The following is a 20,690-nucleotide window of genomic DNA, read 5'->3' on the forward strand; positions in this document are numbered from 1 at the left end:
GACCTGCCTGTGAGCATCTGTGCTCTATCTGGATTCCATTAGCAAAATGCCTCCTAAGGGAATTGCTTCTTCGCTTTATGCTCTTGGGCTTATGAAAGATTTCATGGAGATGCTTTACTCTTCCATGGGGGCGGGGCTGTAAAGAAAAGTTCTGCCATCTCCCTATCTGCCTCAAAAGCAGGATGTCATTTCCTAAAGTTGATCCCCCTCCCCTCCATCCAGAGAGAAGGTGACCACCTGAAACAGCTCCAGGTCCTTCTCAGTCCAGACTCACTACCAAGTGAGCCTAGATAACAAACCTTACCAGCTAGCACTATCTTCCAGTGGTTTAGCCCCATATACTTACCTTCCTACAAATTGACACCCTAAAAAATCAGTTCTTTTCCTTTGTCTTGTCACTTCTCTGAAAATGTATTGTTCTTTTGTTAAGATGCTATATAAACCCAAGATCTAACCACCTCTTTGAGTTACTCCTCACTGGGTACTCCCATGTGTATGTAAGATGCACATGTTTATCAAGTTTTGTTTGTTTTTCTCTCATTCTGTCTTTCTTAGTCTAAATTATGGAGTCCCAGTCAAAAACCCTAAGATGGGTCTAGGAAAAGAATTTTCCTTACATCACCATAGTATATTTGGTATCTAGCACTGTAAACTATTTGTTGATCAAATGAATGAATCATTTTACTCTATGTAAGTAAGTGCTTTATTTGCTACAAGCTTTATTTGCTACAAATTTACTTAACAAATTGTTATTTCTGTTACATAACATTCGCAGAGAAATGGTTAATGTCTCTTGCTTTCTCACACACGCAAAGGCATATATATTCAGCTTCACTTTTTTTTGAATACAAGTAGTATTTTATCAGGCTTGAATGATTGTTCAAAAGTTACATGCTTCTGAAAGCAGCAAGCAGAGATGATGATTAGTGCACCTTAACGTAAAATCAAATGAAATGTCAACGTGGTCCATATTTCAGCGCCTAAGGAGCATGTCCCACCGAGTTCTCAGTCAGCAGCCAGCCTCAGGGCCCGCTCATAGTACTCCAGGGCTTTATTCATTTCTCCTTTCAATTTGTAGGTGAACCCAAGGATGCTCAAGCTTTCCATGTCTTCTGCGTTTCTTTGAAGTTTCCTTAAAACCACTTTCTCTAAAGAACTGATACTTCTATCTCTAACAGATGATGGCTTTTCTATTTTTATTGCTTTTAAATAATAGATAATTGCATCGACTTCAGATTTCCTTTTACATTCCTGAAATTGACCTTGCTGGAAATATATCTCTTGAATTTTTTCTTCTTCAAGTGATTTCATGCAGAACACTTTTTGATAAGTGTCTTCAGCTTTTCTGCTATTGCCTGCAACTGAATACATATCTGCTAGGTGCATATAAGCAATTTCAAATGTTGGCTTTTGTTCCACAGCAAATTCAAAATGAGATATGGCTAATTTTGTTTTTCTGTCAATATTTTCTCTATCCCGTCCTCTAGGCTGCCAGTTTGTAGCTTTGCTTATTTTATAGACTTGTGCTCTATAGCAAAGCCCTATCTGGTGATGCAGGAGGGCAGAGGAAGGTGTTGCCTGCAAGGCCATTTCTAAGAGCTGAAGAGCTTTACCTATAGAGCCTTTTTTTCGGTAAAACATGGCCACATATCGAAAGACATAAGCCTGTGAAGTCATTTTGGCCAGTGCTTCTTCAATGTACTTTTCTCCCTCAGCTTTTTGTCCTATATTCTGAAGTTTCAAGGCGAGGAGACACTTAATGTATGCATCTTCTGGATTTAGCCTGATGGCCCGTTTTAGGGGCTGCACACAAAATGCCTTACGAAAGCGTGATGTTGTATTAAAGCCATCCAGACGATAGACAGCAATCGCATACCCAGTGCTGAATTCAGGGTTTTCAGGGTCCACTTCCAGAGCCTTCTCAAAGCAGGCTTTAGCCCGTTCATAATTCTTTCCTCCACATTTCAGCAAGGCCCATCCTTCCTCACAGTCCATCTCAGGGCATTCCATTGTGTAGCAGGAGGTGCTGGCAAACTTCTTGCAAGTGTTCTCCACCTTGTCCAGGTATATCTGGGCGTCTGCCAGTCTGCCCATGTGGTAATACAGCCAGGCATAGTTGCCCCAGGTAACCAGCTTTATCGCGTCTGACTGGGGGATGTGCCCTGCCTGCATTAAGTCTTCAGCTTCTTTCAAGCTCTCCAGGGCTTCCTTATTCTGGCCATTCAGGTGTTTCACATAGGCCAGTAGGTTGTGTATTTCCACATTGAAGTTGTTGTCTAGGTACTCAATCTGATCGAGGACCCTGTTTTCTAAATCATGCAGTTCAGTGTCTTCAATGTGTAACTTCCATGTAAAGTGACATCTCAGTTGAACAAGTTTGTCCTCGATGAGCTTGTCATTTAATTCATCACTGTAAAAAGAGACAATAATTATATGTAGTTTTTCAGGCTCATTTGGAAGTGAAGCCAGAACTTTGAGTAGTCAAATATTACCCCCTCGTGTTCCTGATTCATTATGATAGAGCACCTCCCAGGGCTCTATGATTGTGTCACTAGGACAGAGAGCAGGTTGACATAAAAACCTTGGGAAAATGCTAATCACTTCATGATTCCACCATGAAGATTATGAGCAAGCAATCTGAAAGAGATTAGTTCTTCTCATGTCGAATAATTGCAGCACCACCCTCAATACTGCAAAGCCCTTCTCTCCTGACTTTTCTCAACATTGTAGTGCATCACTAATGCTGTCTGAAGAAATGTGGACAGAGGGTTCACAGAAGGGTAATTCCATACTCATCTTTTCCATATTCCCTACATATAAACATGGTTTGGTTTTCTGACTTCCCAGGAAGGGTTCTGAGCAAAATATGGTATGAGAACCAAATATGGTTTCATGAATACTTAAACCGGGGTGGAGAATTGTGGTACTACCCTGACATCTATGCTTGAGTGAACTTACTCAACCAATTCCTGAGATATTGAAAAATTGGTGGAACCGCTTCTCAATGATGAACTTACTGCACATGCACAGGTCAGAAGTAGGGGGATGAGTAAACAGTTGTGCCTATGCAAGGAAGTTGTAAGTCCCACTTTTGGAATTCAATGAGCCTGCTGTCAGGTAACCCTGCAGCATAGTTATTAACAGGAACTCAAAATCTCAACAATTACAGTGAGCTTAGTTACCCAGGGGAAAGGAAGAATAATAATGAGTCAGTGGACAAGAAGTTTTCTTTCCATTATTCAAACCTCCTCTGAAGTAAGCTGACATTCTCTTTCCCTTCCAAGAACATGAGAGGAGAGAAATAAATCTTAATACTTGAAAAGGTCATCCTTCCATCCTATGTAGTTATATTACATCTGTGTCTTCAACCAATTACCTTATATTCCATACTCAACATATCTTCCACCCGTTAGTCCCAAGGAAAGATTCCCAGAGGGAACCCTGATGAATTTTTTTTTAATCTCAATGGATAGCAATTTTTATATAAATCTTACCATCCTGACTCACAATATATAACTGTAATCTAATCACAAACAGACTATGTAACTAACATTCCCTTTTGAAAACAACGGGAGAGAGAAAAAGCCATAAATCCAGGTGAGCACAGGATTCTCAGGCATACTACTGTCTTTGCAAATACAGTTGTCAGCTCAGTATGACCCTCTCATTTCTCCCCAAGTCTTGACTTCAAAACTCCCCATACTGCCAAGCCACCTTCCCCAGGCCTCAGCAGTGATGTCCTGATCAGAGTTTGTTCTTTCTTAAAGTCACACCTGAGTGGTTGACCACTCAGGTGAAGAAGACATACAGTGACCTTCCTTTTTACCACCTAACTGTGGCCAAGAAATATTTCCCAGTGAAGTATGTGTGTGCCTGTGTAGATTTGGCAGCAGTCCTGATTCTGTGGGACTCTGGCTCACCTGATTGGTTGATTCTATGCTGCACAGTGTGTATCTGGCATAAACAGACCCATGAACCACACAGGACAGAGTAGCATTAAGGAGAGAGAAAACAGATAACAAGTGTGTAAATGTGTCTGTGTGTGTGTTTACAAATAGAAAAGAGCAATGAAAACCAGAGAGGGAAAAATAATTTCTAATAGACAGGGTTCCGACCTGAAGCAATGAAACTTAAGCACTGAAGTATGAGTTCAATATCAGGATTCAAGGACCAGCTCTGTGTTTGGTTAAAAAGCTGGATGAATTGGATTTAACTGAAACTCTATTAGTTGCCTTATCAGTTAAGTAGATAGATTGGCCTTGGACAATAGTTTGCAATCTTGGCTGCAAACTAGGAAATTCCATGTGAATCTTTAAATATATACAGGGTGTCTCCAAAAAATGTATACATAATGGTTATATCTGAAAAGAAAGAAACATCAATTGAGCTATCAGGGGAAAAAAATTGTGTATACATTTTTTTGGGACACCTTCTATATGCCTGAGCTATCTTCTAGTTCAATCAATCAGAGCCTCTGGGTGTGAGGCCCAGGCATCAGAATTATCAGTAATTAAAACAAAACAAAACAAAACCAAAAAAAAAACACAGAAGGCCCCAAGGTAATTTTATTGTGTAATCATGGCGTAAAATCACTGAGCTAGATTTTTGCTGCTCAGAGTGTGGTCTATGCACCAGTAGCAATAGCATCAACTAAAGCTTATTAGAAACGCAGAATGTCAGCCCCCTCCACGCACCTACTAAATTAGAGTCTTCGCCATGTTCAGGTGATTTGTTGATATATTAAAGTTTGAGAGGTACTTTCTTAGATGATTCCTAGGCACTTTTCAGGTTTAAATGCCATGGAGGGTGGACAGGGACTCATTCTATACATACCTATCTTTCTATGAGGCTCTGAATCAGTAACTTAATTTCTCTGTGCCTGATGTCCCTGTGTGCACCTGAATAATTCACACAATATGATGACGGAATGTAGGTCAAAGTGTTTTGACCTCTACACAGAGTGTCTGGTGTTTGCTTGGAGATTACTCATGCTTGCAAACGTGTGCCAATCATCCCTAGAGAAAATGCTCAGCTACCAAGAACTACTCTGCTCTGAAAGTGCCAGTAATTTCATACCATCTCAGGGGTCTTGGTAGCTATCTTTGGCTCACCGTGATTCACATTTCTGACTGACTCCCATGTATTCTAGTTCTAACTGAATTTTCATGATTACAGATAAGATCTCTTATCTGTAACAGACCATAGGCTGAGGCCATGTTGAGATCCTGAGTGGCCATGGAGTAACGTGTAGGGGGGCTTGGTCTTTCATTGGCACTCTTAGCCTCCAGCTCAGCCAGTCTCTCTGTATTGGGGGTCTATCTCCTGGGGGTGGGGGGCGTGACCAATCTCTGTCAGGACTGGTGATTGCTCTAGAAGTGTGATTCTCAACAGGAGGTGTTTTTTCCCCCACCCCAGGGACCCATTAGCAATGTCTGGAGGCATTTTTGATGGTCACAAGTGGAGATGGGGATGCAAAGGATATCTAGTGGGCAGAGGCCAGGCCTGCTGCTGAACATCTGACAATGCACAGGACAGCCCCCACTACAAAGAATTATCTGGCCCCAAATGGCAATAGTGCCAAAACTGAGAAACACTAATTTGTTCTGAAAGAACTTTCTGCAGTGATGGAAATGTTCTAAATCTGTGCTGTCCAAGGTGGTAGCCACCATCCCCAGGTTACTATTGAGTACCTGTAATGAAACTAGTGGGTCTGAAGAATTCATTTTTAGATTTTATTTTAATTAATTTAAATACCTATGTAGTGGCTATGGGAATGAACAGCATAGCTTTAGATAAAGGCCTGCACTGTGAGGTGCTTGGCTTGCTCCACCCACCTGGATGGAAACAGCAGATGACTTGGGAGACCTCAATTTCTTGAGAGTTCAGCTTTTACATCCTATGCAGTTCATTGAGCAACTGCCCACATTTTCTGGGCACTGTGATCTTTGGCTATATATGGGGAAATACACATATGTATCCCTGCTCAACAGGAGACTAGTAACACCATTCTCTCTGCCATTTCTTCCAATAAAAACCACTTAAACGATCTGTGTTCTTGTGTGTAAAGACTTCATATTACATATTACTCCAGGTAGAAGTTGCAACAGATGATGGCAGTAGAGAGTGCAGGCAGCCCATTTATTAAAAAGCATGATCTGCAATAGACTGGCGTATTTGGAGGGGGGGGATTAACCAATGAATTTATATGCATATATGCATAGACCAAGGACAGACAGTAGTTTGGGGAAGGCCTGGGAAGGGGACTGGAGCAGAGTGGAGGGGGGGTCAATGGAGCGAGGGTGTGCGTGTGTGTGGAATGGGACATCTGTAATACTTTCAACAATAAAGACAAATTTTAAGAAAAAAACATGATCTGTTGTCCATAGTATTCCCTATGGCTTCTTTAACCTCCCTCCTTCAGCTTTTTCATAAACATTTTGAAGTTTCTTGACAAAGATAACTCTAGCATACCAGTTTTCAGGACCCAGCTCCATGGCCCAGTTTTTAGGGTTGGGGAGATAGTTCATTGGAATGCCAACAACCTGGGTTGTTAGGCTTCTCTTCCAGAACTTTTTTGAAACACATCTTAAACCTTTCATTGTACTATCCTCCACATTATTATTCTGCCAATTCTTTCTCACTAGCAATCTCTACATGCTGGATTCTCAGACTTGCAAACTTATTGCAGTACTTTCTGCCTTGGCTATGTAAGTCTGTGCTTCTGAGATCATATCAAGTGATGAAAGAAAAGCAAATTCCAACACCCACTCATGATAGAAACTCTCAGAAAACTAGGATCAGAGGGGAACTTCCTCAGCTTGATGAAGAACACCTACAAAAAGCCTATAGCTAGCATCACACTTAGTCACAATTATACTTAATAATGAGAAAGCAGATGCTTTTCCTCTAAGGTCAGAAACAAAGCAAGGATGTTCCCTTTCACTAGTCCTATCAATATCATACTAGAATTCCTGGCTAATGCAATAAGACAAAAGGAAAATGAAAGGTATACAAACTGAGATGGAAGAAATAAAACTGTCTTTTAAGATGACATGATTTCTACATAGAAATTCCCAAGGAGTCAATAAACAAACTTTTGGACTTAATGTGCAACTATAGTAAAATAAAATAAAAGGGTAATATGCTAATTAGACTGGGAGACTTCCGGACATCCTTCCGGACAAAGCCATGGTGGCGGGGCCGAGGCAGAGGCGGTTAGGGGTGACCAGGCCAGGAGGGGAGAGCAATTGGGGGTGATCAGGCTGGCAGGGGGGGGCAGTTGGGGGCAAGCAGGCTGGCAAGGGGGGGCAGTTGGGGGTGAGCAGGCCAGCAGGCAGAGTGGTTAGGGGCGATCAGGTAGGCAGGCAAGTGAGCGGTTAGGAGCCAGCAGTCCCAGATTGCGAGAGGGATGTCCGATTGCGAGTTGGACATCCCCCGAGGGGTCCCAGATTGAAGAGGGTGCAGGCTAGGCTGAGGGACACCCCTCCCCCCATGCACGAATTTTGTGCACCAGGCCACTAGTAGTAAAATAATAGGTTACAGGGTTATTATACAAAAATCATTGACTATCATTTATATCAGCAATGAACAATTAGTTTTTGAAATTCAAAACAAAAAACACTTATAGTAGCATCAGACCCCCCCCCCCCAAAAAAAAACACAAAACAAACAAACCAAGAACCACTTAGGGATAAATCTAATAACATATGTAAAAGATTATATGAGCCAAAACCGGTTTGGCTCAGTGGATAGACCGTTGGCCTGCGGACTGAAAGGTCCCAGGTTCGATTCCGGTCAAGGGCATGTACCTGGGTTGCGGGCACATCCCCAGTAGGAGATGTGCAGGAGGCAGCTGATCGATGTTTCTCTCTCATCGATGTTTCTAACTCTCTATCTCTCTCCCTTCCTCTCTGTAAAAAATTAATAAAATATATTTAAAAAAAAGATTTATATGAGAAAAAGTACAGCACTCTGATGGAAGAAATCAAAGAAGAGCTATTTTCATATTAATCAAATGAAAGAGTAAATATGGTTAAGATGCCAGTTTTTCCCAAAATGATTTATATAATTTAAAAAATCCTAATCAAAATCTCAGCAAATTATTCTGTGGATATCAAGAAAATGTTTCTAACATTTTTACAGAAAGGCAAAAGACCTAGAATAGACAACACAATGTTAAAGAAGAACAAAGTTGGGATCTCACACTACCCCACTTCAAGACTTACCATTGAGCTACAATAATCAAGACAGTGTGATACTGGCCAAAGAAGAAACAAACGGATCAAGGAAACAGAATAGAGAGACCAGAAATAGGCCCGCGCAAATATAGACAACTGATTTTTTGACAAAGGGACAAAAATAATTCAATGAAGAAAGGATAATCTTTTGTGCTGGAGCAACTAAACATCTATATACAAAAACAAAACAAGAATCTAGACACAGCCCTTATACTCTTCAAAAAAATTAACTCAAAATGGATCATAGACCTACATAGAAATGCAAAGGAGATATCATAGGATAGAATCAAAGTGGCCTTGGATTTAGCTACAAGATTTTAGATACAATACCCAAAGCACCATTGATGAAAGCTGGTGATAAGTTGGACTTCATTATTGATGAGTTGGATTCTATTTAAAGTAAAACTTCTGCTTTGTGAAAGACACTGTTAAGAGAATAAAAACACAAGCCACAGGCTGGGAGAAAATATATGCACAATACATGTCTGATAAAGGACTTGTATCCAGAATACACAAATAATTCTTTAAACTGAACAAGAAAACAAAAATAAAAACAATTTAAAAATGGGCAGAAGCCCTAACCAGTTTGGCTCAGTGGATAGAGACTCGGTCTTAAGGGTCCCAGGTTCGATTCCGGCCAAGGGCATGTACCTTGGTTGTGGGCACATCCCCAGTAGGGGGTGTGCAGGAGGCAGCTGATCGATGTTTCTCTCTCATTGATGTTTCTAATCCTCTCCCTTCCTCTCTGTAAAAAATCAATAAAATATATTTTTTTAAAAAAGATAATACAAATGGCAAATAAACATATACTAGTAAAAAGGTGCATGTCCTTTACTTGCCCTTGGGGTGTTGCAAATTAAAACAGCAGTGAGCTATCACTGCATACCTACTAGAATAGCTAAAATCCTAACGCTGACACCACCAAGTACCGATGAGGAGGTGGAGCAACAGGAACTCTGATTCATTGCAGGTGGGAATACAGAATTGTCCAGCCACTTTGGAAGACAGTGTGGCAGTTTGTTACAGAACTAAACAAACATTCCCTTACCAATCCAGCAACCGTGTCCCCAGGTATTTACCCAAATGGGATGAAAACTTATGTTCACACAAAACAGGCACAAGAATGTTTGAAGCGGCTTTATTCATAATTGCCAAAATTGGAAGCAATCAAGATGTCCTTCAGTAGGTGAGGGGATAAACAAAGGTTGGGGCGTCCAGACAATGGACTATTATTCAGCAGTAAAAATATATGAGCTATTAAGCCACAAAAAGATATGAAGGAACCTTAAATGCATATTGCTAAGTGAAAGACGCATCTAAGAAGGCTACGTACTGTATGATTTTTAACTATATGACATTCTGGAAAAGGTCAAACTATAGAAATAGAAAAAAAGATCAGTGGTTGCCAGGGGGTTAGAGGGAGTGGGGGAATGGATGACTAGGTGGAACACAGGGCATTTTTAGGGCAGTGAAACCCTTCTTATGATAGTGTCATGGTGCATACATGATGTTACATACATACAAAAAAAATGAACTCAATGTGAACTATGGATTTAGTAATAATGTATTAATATTGGGTCATCAGTAGGGACTACAAAACCACAGAATGCAAGATGTTAATCTTAGGGGGAACTGTACAGTGGGTGAGGGTGTGGAGCAGGTGGTATATTAGAACTGTACTTTCTGTGCATTTTTTATAAGCCTAAAAGTGCTCTAAAAATAAAGTTTATTACGTGGGGAAAAATGACTGTTGCAATAAGGGCAATAGGGAGATGGCTCTGATCATAAAGTCTGCAAATGTCTCAAGGATTAGTCCGAAAAGCGCTTTTCTTTTCTGTGGAGTCAACAAGGCTAGAAAGAGCTGCGTGTGGGCAAGGAGGGTTATGGTTGGCCAGATCCAACAGCTGAGCAGGAAATATTTTCCCTTGTCCTCAGCGAGATTTTGAGAGGGACTGTTTGGCATTCCAGTGTGTGTTTGATCCGAGGGGTGAGCTAGATTTCAGGGTCCGGGAGGCAGGGGAGGGACGACTTCATGTGTTTCTGGAGACAGGATTCACCATACCACGCTATGAAGCCGTAGAAAAAATGATTGACTTCATGATGTCAGCAAATTCATTCTGTCAGGTTTGAGACCAGCAGAGAGGGATTGGATTTGCCAATGATTGCCGTTTGCTCAGTGGATAGAGTGTGGGCCCTCGGACTGAAAGGTCCCGGGTTTGATTCTGCTCAAGGCACATGCCTAGGTTGTGGGCTCAATCCCCAGTAGGGGGCGTTCAGGAGGCAGTCAATCAATGATTCTCTCTCATCATTGATGTTTCTATCTCTCCCTTTCCCTTCCTCTCTGAAATCAATAAATCAATACACACACACACACACACTCATATATGGACCTGCCAATGGTTTATCAATACTGCATGATAAGCCTCAATCACCTGGCTGCCTCTGGGAGCCACAGTTTTCTTTGTGCTTTGCTGCTGCTGGAAGAAAAGCAGCTGACTCTTGAAATCTGGAATTCACAGGTCCTGACTGCCTGGCCCTGACTCCAAGCTGAAACCTGGGTGGGGCCGACTGCTGCTGGGCTGTTTCAGCCCTGGCTTGCCCTGTGTTGACCTGAAAGAGGGCTCAGCGAACAGAAGCAGACTCTGGGACATTCCCACTTGTAGGACACCCCTCCATGGGGCCCTGCTTTATAAAAGTACCATGGGTGCCTGCACAACTTCCTGGGTCACGAACAAATGCCCACAGGAAAGGGCATGTCTCTGATTGACCATCTGAAATAGATAGTGGCAGGTCAGCTCTCTCTCTCTCTCTCTCTCTCTCTCTCTTTAATTTTTATTGTAAGGGAGGGAATAAATCTTTTTCCACTGTCCATCTTGGGTTCTTTGATGGGGCCCTGAAAATTAGACTGACAAAAAACAGATTAACAAGAGAAAAACAAACAGAAGTTCAATAACATGTGCATCATGCATATTCATGGAGATATCCAGTAGTGAGTAACTCAGGATTTGGGCTTATATAGCACCTTAACAAAAGGAAAATACATTGGTAGAAAATTGGCAAGACAAAGGATAGGGACTTTAAGCTTCCAGGGGCTGCAAATTGTGGGGAAGTAAATATATGGGGGAAATTAATGGATGGTAAGAGCTAGGAAGACAAGGCTTCCTAGGCTCATTCATAGCCTAGGGTTGTTTGTTATACTCCTTTCAGTACCATCTCCTCTCTGATAATAAGACTGTTATCCCTTCCTGGTATAGGATCTGGCGGCCCGGGCAGGGGCGGGCGGGGGGCGGGGGGGGGGGCGTAAAGCGAGGGGGAGGGGGTGGAGGTAGTGGGGGATGTTTACATGGAGAATTTGTCTTCTGCTTTCAGGCTGAGGGGGCGGGCAGGGAGCTCATCCTGTGCCTGCTTTTTCCGAATGGGCCTCAGGATACAGAGGCTAGTTACGCTGCTGACCAGTGATTCTTGCTGAAGGCTGCAAGTTGGGAGAGGACACATAACAGGGAGCATGACCCTCTCCTCCCACTCCTGACAGATTGAACTCTTGACCCCTCTCCAGACTCTCTCAATGTTGTTGACTTGCTCTTTTCAACTTTTCCAAATAGGTGAGGTCTGAGAGAATGGATTGCTAGCCCGACTCCATGGCCCTCACCTTTGTCCTAGTATGCACACCTTCGTAAGGTGCATAGTCTGATTGTTAAATGCAAGTGACCCCAGAAAACAATCACGCTTCTTTAGGCTCACCACATACATGATCAGGATGGAGGGGTGAGGAGTGATGGAAACCCATTTTGAATTTTTTTTTTTAAATTCAGGACTTTGACTCGTTTGTAAATACAATGCCTCTTTCTGGTTAAGTTGTATAAAATGTTTTCCTGTGAAAACACTTTTGTCTCTCTTGCAAATAGTCTGTCAAAGTTGAAAGGTCTGGGTGAAAGAGAGTGGGGAAAATTGAAAAAAAGTTATGAGTGTTGAATGAGGCGCTTTGATTTGTAACAATGAAGAAAAATAAAAACTCAGCATTTAGGGAGGGGAGGGGAAGGGTGGGGCATTAATGATCTTTGTTTTTCAGAATCATTCCGGGAAGCTTTCCTTTCTTTCCGAAGGAAATCTGACCTTTCCAACTTATGCTAGTGCTTGAATTCAGACTGCTGAGCCAATGAACAAGGGGGACAGCAATGGGGTGGCTGGCTGGGGGCCAGCTCCTGAACATTCCACCCAGAAAACCTGAGATGTCATCTTTACTCCTGAGGCAAATGAACTGGTATCAGGGATGAGCAAATGTTTGGAACTGTCAGGCAGTCCCTCTAAAACCAAGGACTAGACTGATTTTTTTAGACTAGACTGAAACCCCAGGACGGGCAGCCCTACAGTGGAAGGCCACACCTGGGGGGCCTATTAACCTGTCCGGCCTGACGGAGGTATGCCCTGCTTGGGATAACCAAACAATTGTCATTCTGTTTCCAGGGGCACCACGTGTATCTTCTGAGATTGTACTTCTTAGGTGTGTATCTGATGAGCATGGAAGGCAGTCAGGTCAGTCTATTGGTCAGGATTGTGCTGTGCCACCAGGTAAAAGGGATAGAAAAGAAACTCAAGAAGGAAGTGACCTGACAAAAAACAGACTTTATTAATTAAAGCAGTGGTTCTCAACCTTCCTAATGCCGCGACCCTTTAATACAGTTCCTCATGTTGTGGTGACCCCCCATCTCACTGTTACAAATTGAACATAATTAAAGCATAGTGATTAATCACAAAACAATATGTAATCATATATGTGTGTTCCGATGGTCTTAGGCAACCCCTGTGAAAGGGTTGTTTGGCCCCAAAGGGGTCACGACCCACAGGTTGAGAACCGCTGAATTAAGGATCCCTAAAGGGCATAACAGAGGCCAATAACGTAAGGTCTCACCCTGTCATGTGGGATGCTACTGATAACACTTGGACGGCAAAGACACCTTGGCTAAGGACCAAGGGGATGGACGATGCAGATAAGCATTAGGCCAGAGACCATGACCTTAGAAAGGCCTGCTTGCACGGTCGGCCGTTAGCTGGCATCTGGGAACTTCGATGTTTGGAGTGTTCTCACCATTCCCTAACGGAGAAGCATAGTTCTTGTTTGTGCAAATGATGTGGTTAACACTGACATCTGCTTTCCTTCTGGGAGTCTGGGATTTTGTTATGTGCTAAGCACAGGGTCCTTATGTAACTAGTCTCCAATGAAACCATTGGCCATGGAGTCTTTAACAAGCTCACAAGAGTTGTCACAATTTGATGTTGGAGGAATCAAGCAGGTGCTGTATGATCCTACTGGGAGAGACTTTGGGAAGCGTGTGCCTCATTTTCATTATTCTTAGACCCATGCACCTTTTCCCTGTGCTGATTTTGCTCCATATCTTTTTGTTGTCATAAATATTAGCCGTGAATATGACTCTATGTTGAGGTCTATGAATCCTTCTAGTGAAAACCACCAGACCCAGGGACTGTCTTGGGGATTTCTGTTGCTGACTTCTCAGTCTTCTCACTGGAAGAAACAATGCTGCAGCGATTGGGAAATGCTCTCTCAACCTTGTGGAGCAAAGAAAAGACAGGCAAAGACTGGCCAAGTGTGGCTCTCTCTCTAACCTACCCAATTTCTTGTGAGGATTCCCCTTGTAAGACTCTCCTTTCACAAGTGGCATGCCCTTAGGTTCCCAACCCATGGGAGCATGGGCTAGGGACACAGCATCAATACTTAGGCATACCTGGGATAAGAGTCTATCTCCTGGTAGATCCCAGTTGCAGGGAAGTTTCCACATACTTTAGCAGGGGGAAAGGAGCAGGGACATCAAAACTCTTCTGTTTATTATCTCAAATTGGAGTCAGTGTTTCTCCATAACCATGGTGAGTGTGTGTGTGTGTGTGTGTGTGTGTGTGTGTGTGTGTGAGGTAGGGAGGGGGGTCGAGGGGGGGGGGTGGAGACTGAAATGGTATTTAGCAGGGAAGCAATTGCCAAGGTATTCGTGTGTGCACAGCAACCCTGGTCTACAGCAGCAGCTGCGAACTGGGCACTGGCTTGGGTTTGGCTCCTGGGCTGCAGTGAGAGTCATAGTTCCCATAGCCCTAGGATGGGCTGGCTACGGGGTGAGTGTTAGTTCCAAGGAGGAGCTAAAATGGACATGTTGAGAATAGGGTGGCACAGCCGTAGTAAGTACCCACATCCCTAACAAGAGAAACTTGGAGAATTAATATTACTCGTAGTCACACATGCAAACCACACAGTTCTATCCTGAGTAGAAATTTTGACATTTATTGTAGCATTACTAGCAACAATACATACTAGTATTTACTATAGTAACACTATCAAAAATACATATATATACATGGCTGAGGTCAAGCACAACATGGAAGGTAAATTGCAGGGTTAGTCAAAAGCTAGTCTTCTAGGAGGCCCAGAAGGTTAAACAGTAATGGGGTGAGGAGGTGAGATTCTGTTGGTAGGCAGTCTACCAGCTATGACCCTTGGCAAGCAGGGCAGAAACGGGGGATTTCTGGTGAACTGAGTGCAAACTGAGATAATCACATCTCCCAGGGCTGAAGTGCTGTTCCTGGGTGTCATATGTTACAAGACAACTGAGTGTGGCTGGTATAGAACAAGGGAGACAGACATAGACATGAGAAAACAACTCTCTAACCATGTACCGGAAAACCATAAACAAGACCACCTTGCTCATCAAACTCAGATTAGGGAACTCCTGCCTTTCCAACCTTCTCCCTCTCACAACCACCAATCCAGGCTTCCCCCTCTCTGTTCCTTTCACTCCTCTGTGTCAGCTGAGGGATCAGAGAGCTTGCTTAGAGTGGAGCTGCCTGCGCCCTGGCCCACTTCCTCTCTGCCTTCTTCAAGCTCCTCTGCTGGCAGGAAAAAACTGCTTATGCCGGAAGGGCTGTTCCTCAGGAGGTGGCCCAGTTCCTTCTCAAAACATTCAGCTGCTCGCAGCAGATCTCCATTCAGCTTGTGAGTTAATCCTTGGAGATACCAAGAATTCCGTGGAAGCTGCCCTTCAGCTCCATTCGCAGTAGATTTTGTGCTTAAATGATGCTGGACAGGAGTGTCTTCAGACTTCCCATTTTGCTCCTGAGAGTTGGAATAGCCCTGATGCAGTTGTTTTCTCTCCGCCTTATCAAAAGCTGTCTGATAACATTCTTCTGATTCCAGCTCAGTGAGATCAGAATATACATACAGAGGATTCAGTCCCTTCTCGATAGCTTTATTTGAATAGTCCATAGCAGATTTCCGTAGTTCTTCCATCTTCTCTCTATTCCCACCAGCTTCAGAGTCCTCTGTGCTCTGCATTTGTTTCTCTTTTGCCCGATAGCAGCATGCGATCTGGCGATAGATGTAGGCATTGTTGGGCAAGGATTCCAACACCTTTTGAAACAGTTCAATTGCTTTGTCTAGATCACCTTTTCTTTGGTAAAATTTGGCTGCACTGCGGAGGACATCTGTTTGGCCAGGAGCTTTCTCCAAGGCCTCTTCTATCAACAGCCCCCCTTCAGCTTCTTGATTTATCTTTTGCAATTTCAGGCCCAAGAGAACTTTGACGTACTGATTGTCGGGGTTGAGCTCAATGGCCTGCTTCAGAACACTGACACAGAACTGCTTCGGTGGTTTATCATCCAGACGGTACATGGCGATTGCCAGCCCCGTGGAGAATTCTGGGTTGTTGGGTTTCTCTTCTAGAGCTTTCTCAAAACACGCCTTCACCCTTTCATTTCGCTTTGCTCCGCACTGTAGCAGGGTCCACCCTTCCTCAGAGTCAAGCTCAGGACACTCAATGCTGTAAGGATTTGAAAACTTCTCACACACTTGTTTCACCTTGTCTACGTAGACTTGAGCTTCTGAGAGTCTGTCCATGTGATAGTAGACCCAGGCATAGTTGCCCCAGGTGACCAGGCTTCGGATTTCTGCTTGGTCAGGGTACTGCTGCTGGATTAACTCTTCAGCTTGCCGCAAGCATTCCAGCGCCTCCTCGTTCTGACCATCTAGGTGTTTTATGTAGGCCAGCAAGTTGTACATTGTAGCTTTGAACTCAGTGTTTAAAAATTCAATCTGGTTACACACTCTATTTTCTAGATCATGGGAGACACTTTCTTCCTTAAGTAATTTCCATGTGAAATGGCATTTCAGCTGTGGAAGGATTTTCTCCAGAGAGTTCTTGTTGACCTCACTGTGGAGAAAATAAACATGGTCACTCTGAGGTGTACCTGCCAAACATCGCACCGTGGGTGCAATCACAGGTTAATTGTGTGGGTCAACTTGACTGGGCCATGGGATGCCCAGACTTTTAGTTAAACATCAGTTCTGGGCGTATCTGTGTTCCCAGAAGAGCCTAGGATTTGTGCCAGTGGACTGAGTACAGTGGATTGCCCTCCACAATATCCAATCTATTGTAGGGCCTGGGGGGGAAGGGGGAAGGGGACGGAGGAAGGGTGAATTTGCTCTCTCTGGTTGAGCTGGAACATCCCCTCAGGCTGGGACTTATACCACTGGCTTTTCTGTGTCTGCAGCTTGCAGACAGTGAATCAAGGATGTCTCAGCCTCCATAATCATGTGAGCCAATTCCTCATAATCTCTCTCTCTCCCTCTCTAGCTTATTTACATATATATGTACAGGGTGGGGCAAAAGTAGGTTGATAGTTGTTCCTATGGAAAATAATACAATAACTGATAAAGAATAATATAAGAAAAAACCGTGTTTCACGTACTCACTGTCAACCTACTTTTGCCCAACCCTGTATACACACATATGTATACATATCTATGTATGTATGTATACCAGCATAGGTGAGAATCTTTATTTAAAAAAAATTCAGAGCAGTATTTTAAAAGGCAGGTAAAAAAAATATGAATATTTACAAATTAGGTAGAAATAATACAAAAGAGGTTTAAAATTCTCAAAGAGGAAAAGCAAAACATCCAATTGTATAAAGCCTCTTCCCTTGCAAGAAATTCACATAAAGATGAAGATCCAGTTTGGTTTCTCAGCTGAAAGTGTACAAAATAACTTAGAAATAACTTGAGGTCAGAGGCTGCGAGCCCAGTACTTGTACCTGCCTGCTTTTGATCTAAGGAAAGTTGATGACCACAGTGCCAGGCAGAGCTGATGGTAGAACAGCCAAGAGTTCTCCGTCCTCCATTCACCTTCAAGTGCAAGCTGAAGAAAGACAAGCCTTCAGTGAAGGCTGGGTTCTGCAGTTGCCTGACTGAATTTTCTCCATTGTGGTGCTCAAAATACTTTACTTCTTGGCCAGCAAAACATGGAAGAGCCTGGAACAACCGTTAGCAAATGCTTGCTTCCTCTTCCCAGCTTTTGGGGGTTGGGCCTGTCATCAACCTGCAGCTTATCTATGTGTCTCTCATGGGTTCTGTTTTTCTGGAGAACTCTGACTATACACACCCCTAAGTTTTCCCAGACAGAAGAGCAGGTACTTTCCTCTTGCTTCCTGGACTCACCTTTCTGTAGCTGTGGTCTGTGTAAAAACCCACAAAGCATATCCCTGCCACCATGTGAATAGACATGCAGGAGGCGGGGTGAGGTGATGAGACGCGAAACCTATGGTGAGAGGAACTGGGATCTCTCTTGTGCTGCTCAGTCACTAAGTCAGGGCTCAGTCCTCACACATTCTGAGGAGAGAGTTTTATTTAGCCATCCATTGACCTTCTATAGGGCTCCTTTTTTGTGTCACTTGGTGAGCTTTGGGGAATACTAGGAAAAATAAAGGTTATCCTGGCTGTCTCTGCCCCTAGGAGCTCACCGTCAGGTTAGAAGGAGCCATGAAAAGAATGAAAACCCATGTTTGCCACCATGCTGTGTGATTTAGTCTTTTCTCTTCATCTTCTCCACCACCACACAGGACCCATGAAAGCTGGGTTTCAGTCTCCCCGACAGCCCAGATCCCAGAGAGAGTGAATTTAAGTACATGAAATGCTCTGCTTTTTTCACCTTCAAATTTTCATTATATATCTGTTATTTGTTCATTGACATATGTACATGTTCCTATGTAATTCACATTTAGGATAACATTAACATATTTAACTGAGTAGATACAAATAAAACATTTGAAGATAATTCTGATTTAATTAAAATACGATTGCCTTTCTAAAAACCAATACTCCATTTGCCAAGTTTTCCTCGCTTATAATTTCTATCATGTGTGCTTGAAAGTGGCTCTAAATACTCTTTATATGTATATGTATAAAATTCAGTAAGTTACTGAACAATAATTAAATCAAACATTTGAAGGGAGGACAAGCAAGCAGGTGGAATGATGGCTGCAGTAACTTTAGGAAGAGAATGTCTCTTCAGGTGAAACATGGAGTTGAATGCCCTTCCCTCCTGGAGACTATGTGTCTAGTAGAAAACATTGGGGAGCGGGAGTCCCTCTGGTCCAGGAAGAGATTTCTCATGGCCTCCAACGGCAGCCTTGAGGTTTCCCTGACCAAAGCAGATAAAAGCAGCACTGCCACTCCTTAGGAAACACCCAGAACCAGCCCGTTTACAGTCTTTCCTCCTTCTCCTGCTCCCCTACCTGGATTGACCTTCTACAGGGCTACCTTTTTGTGTCACTTGGTGAGCTTTGGGGCGCTGCCCACAGACCCCAGCGAAGACGCCTCACCTCCTTCCAGGGCCTGGTGAAAGCCATTACTAGACTAGAATCTTGAAAGTTCCTGAAAGAGGCCCTGACTAAATGGTAAGAGGAGGAGTTTCCAGAGAAACCTCCAAGGCAGCTTGTACAGGGACTGATGCTGTGAAGGGACAGACAGAACTCATGGCCAGTTGTTTGGTCAGAACAGACACAACCCGAGGAGCCCATTTCTTCAAAAAGTGAGCCAAGGAACTGTCCGTAGCAGGGCTGCTCGCACTTTCCCATGCACATGGACCACATCACCCGAGGACCTGGCTGAAATGCACTGCTGAGCTCAGCAGGTCCAGGATGCCGCCTTTATAACCTCCTCTCAGCAGGTGCTGGATTCAGACCACACGGTGAGTAGCAAGGGCCTAACCACTTTTTGGAAGTGATTTCCAATCACCAGTTTCTCATCCCTAAAAGCGCCCTTAAACAGGCAAGCCTTGCTTTATAGGAACATCCTTCCCACACCCCCACTGGCCACCCACTTTGGGCTTCCTCCACTCCCATTTACACACATACTCGGCAGGGAGCATTGAGTGTCTAGGAAGTACCTGTGGTCCTCTTTAAATATGTATTCTGCCAAAAGCGGTTTGGCTCAGTGGATAGAGCGTTGGCCTGCGGACTGAAAGGTCCCAGGTTCGATTCTGGTCAAGGGCATGTACCTGGGTTGCGGGCACATCCCCAGTAGGAGATGTGCAGGAGGCAGCTGATCGATGTTTCTCTCTCATTGATGTTTCTAACTATCTCTCTCCCTTTCTCTCTGTAAAAAAATCAATAAAATATATTTTAAAAATAAATAAATAAATATGTATTCTGTCCCCCCTTCCCTCTCCCCAGGCTTTAAGTCTGATTAGGACTTCAGAATGCAGGGCCCAGTAATTTGCATTCTAATAGAGCACTCTGCTTTATCATATCCGCCAGCTGCAACACAGCTTGAAACTACAACACTCTCTCCCTGCTCACAGAGGCGGTCTGGCAGGTCGCTAAGAAGACACATTCCTCAATTCTGAAAGAGCCAATGGTAAGGTAGAAGCGACCTCATTCTAGATTGCAGTTTTGCAGCTCTGAATTAGTCATTAGCACATTTGCTGAGAAGCAAGCATACTTTAAAAATCACCACCACCACCACCACCACCACAGAGCTCACAAACCGCTGGCTTAGTCTGACAAAATCTAAGACACAAAAGAGGGACCAGGACCTCCGCTGTCCCTCCCCGTTGCCCAGATTTTGCCTGGAAGGAGCGGAGCAGGTTAGCCCTCAGGCTCTCTCCAGAAACTCCAGTCCTTGCCCTGCTGCAGCCGCCAGCGCTCCTGCGAGCACCTTCTTCCGTGTCCTTAGGCTGCCGGACTCAGTAAACAGACAGAGCGACAGAAATAAAAATGCAGGAATTGGTCAGAGAGGTTCATGACCAAGTTAAGAGCAACGCATCTGTAATCTATAAGCACACACCGATTCAGGAGGATTCTGGGAGTTGCCCGCCAGAACAAGGTTTGTAAGAAATGCTCTCCACTTGCTAGCAGAGAAGCCAGGCATCGTTACCTCATGATGGCTGTGTCCCTGGATTCTGAGAAGCTGGGGTCCAGGCTGATGTTCTGTTCTGCTGGTGGATAGCAAGCGAGTGCCGATGAGGTTTCCAAGCCCTGGCTCTGGCCCTTAGGTCTGTGCTTTTATGGAGAGGAAATGGAAACTGAAACTGATGCGATGCCGTCAGGATTCCTGGTGAGGGGAAATGAAACTAAGGTCTGAGCGCTCATTAAAACTTTGGGGTCCCCCCCCCCCCC

The 20,690-nt window shown here is 43.7% G+C and overlaps 2 protein-coding genes across 2 annotated transcripts; both read right to left on the reverse strand.

Moving 5' to 3' along the window:
* Nucleotides 1-679: 679 nt before the first annotated feature.
* LOC102432756 (interferon-induced protein with tetratricopeptide repeats 1-like) lies at nucleotides 680-20,585 on the reverse strand. Its single transcript, XM_014462535.2, has 2 exons — nucleotides 20,449-20,585; nucleotides 680-2,410 (listed from the first exon to the last, which is right to left on the reverse strand). The coding sequence occupies exons 1-2, from the start codon at nucleotides 20,451-20,453 to the stop codon at nucleotides 1,006-1,008; spliced, it is 1,410 nt and encodes a 469-aa protein (XP_014318021.1). The 5' UTR covers nucleotides 20,454-20,585; the 3' UTR covers nucleotides 680-1,005.
* Nucleotides 14,499-20,619, reverse strand: IFIT3 (interferon induced protein with tetratricopeptide repeats 3). Its single transcript, XM_006096617.3, has 2 exons — nucleotides 20,449-20,619; nucleotides 14,499-16,444 (listed from the first exon to the last, which is right to left on the reverse strand). Exons 1-2 carry the CDS (start codon nucleotides 20,451-20,453, stop codon nucleotides 15,031-15,033), a joined length of 1,419 nt encoding a protein of 472 aa, XP_006096679.1. The 5' UTR covers nucleotides 20,454-20,619; the 3' UTR covers nucleotides 14,499-15,030.
* Between the last annotated feature and the right edge of the window lie 71 nt (nucleotides 20,620-20,690).

Source organism: Myotis lucifugus, unplaced genomic scaffold (genome assembly GCF_000147115.1).
Source record: "Myotis lucifugus unplaced genomic scaffold, Myoluc2.0 scaffold_184, whole genome shotgun sequence".
In the NCBI taxonomy this organism is placed as follows: domain Eukaryota; kingdom Metazoa; phylum Chordata; class Mammalia; order Chiroptera; family Vespertilionidae; genus Myotis; species Myotis lucifugus.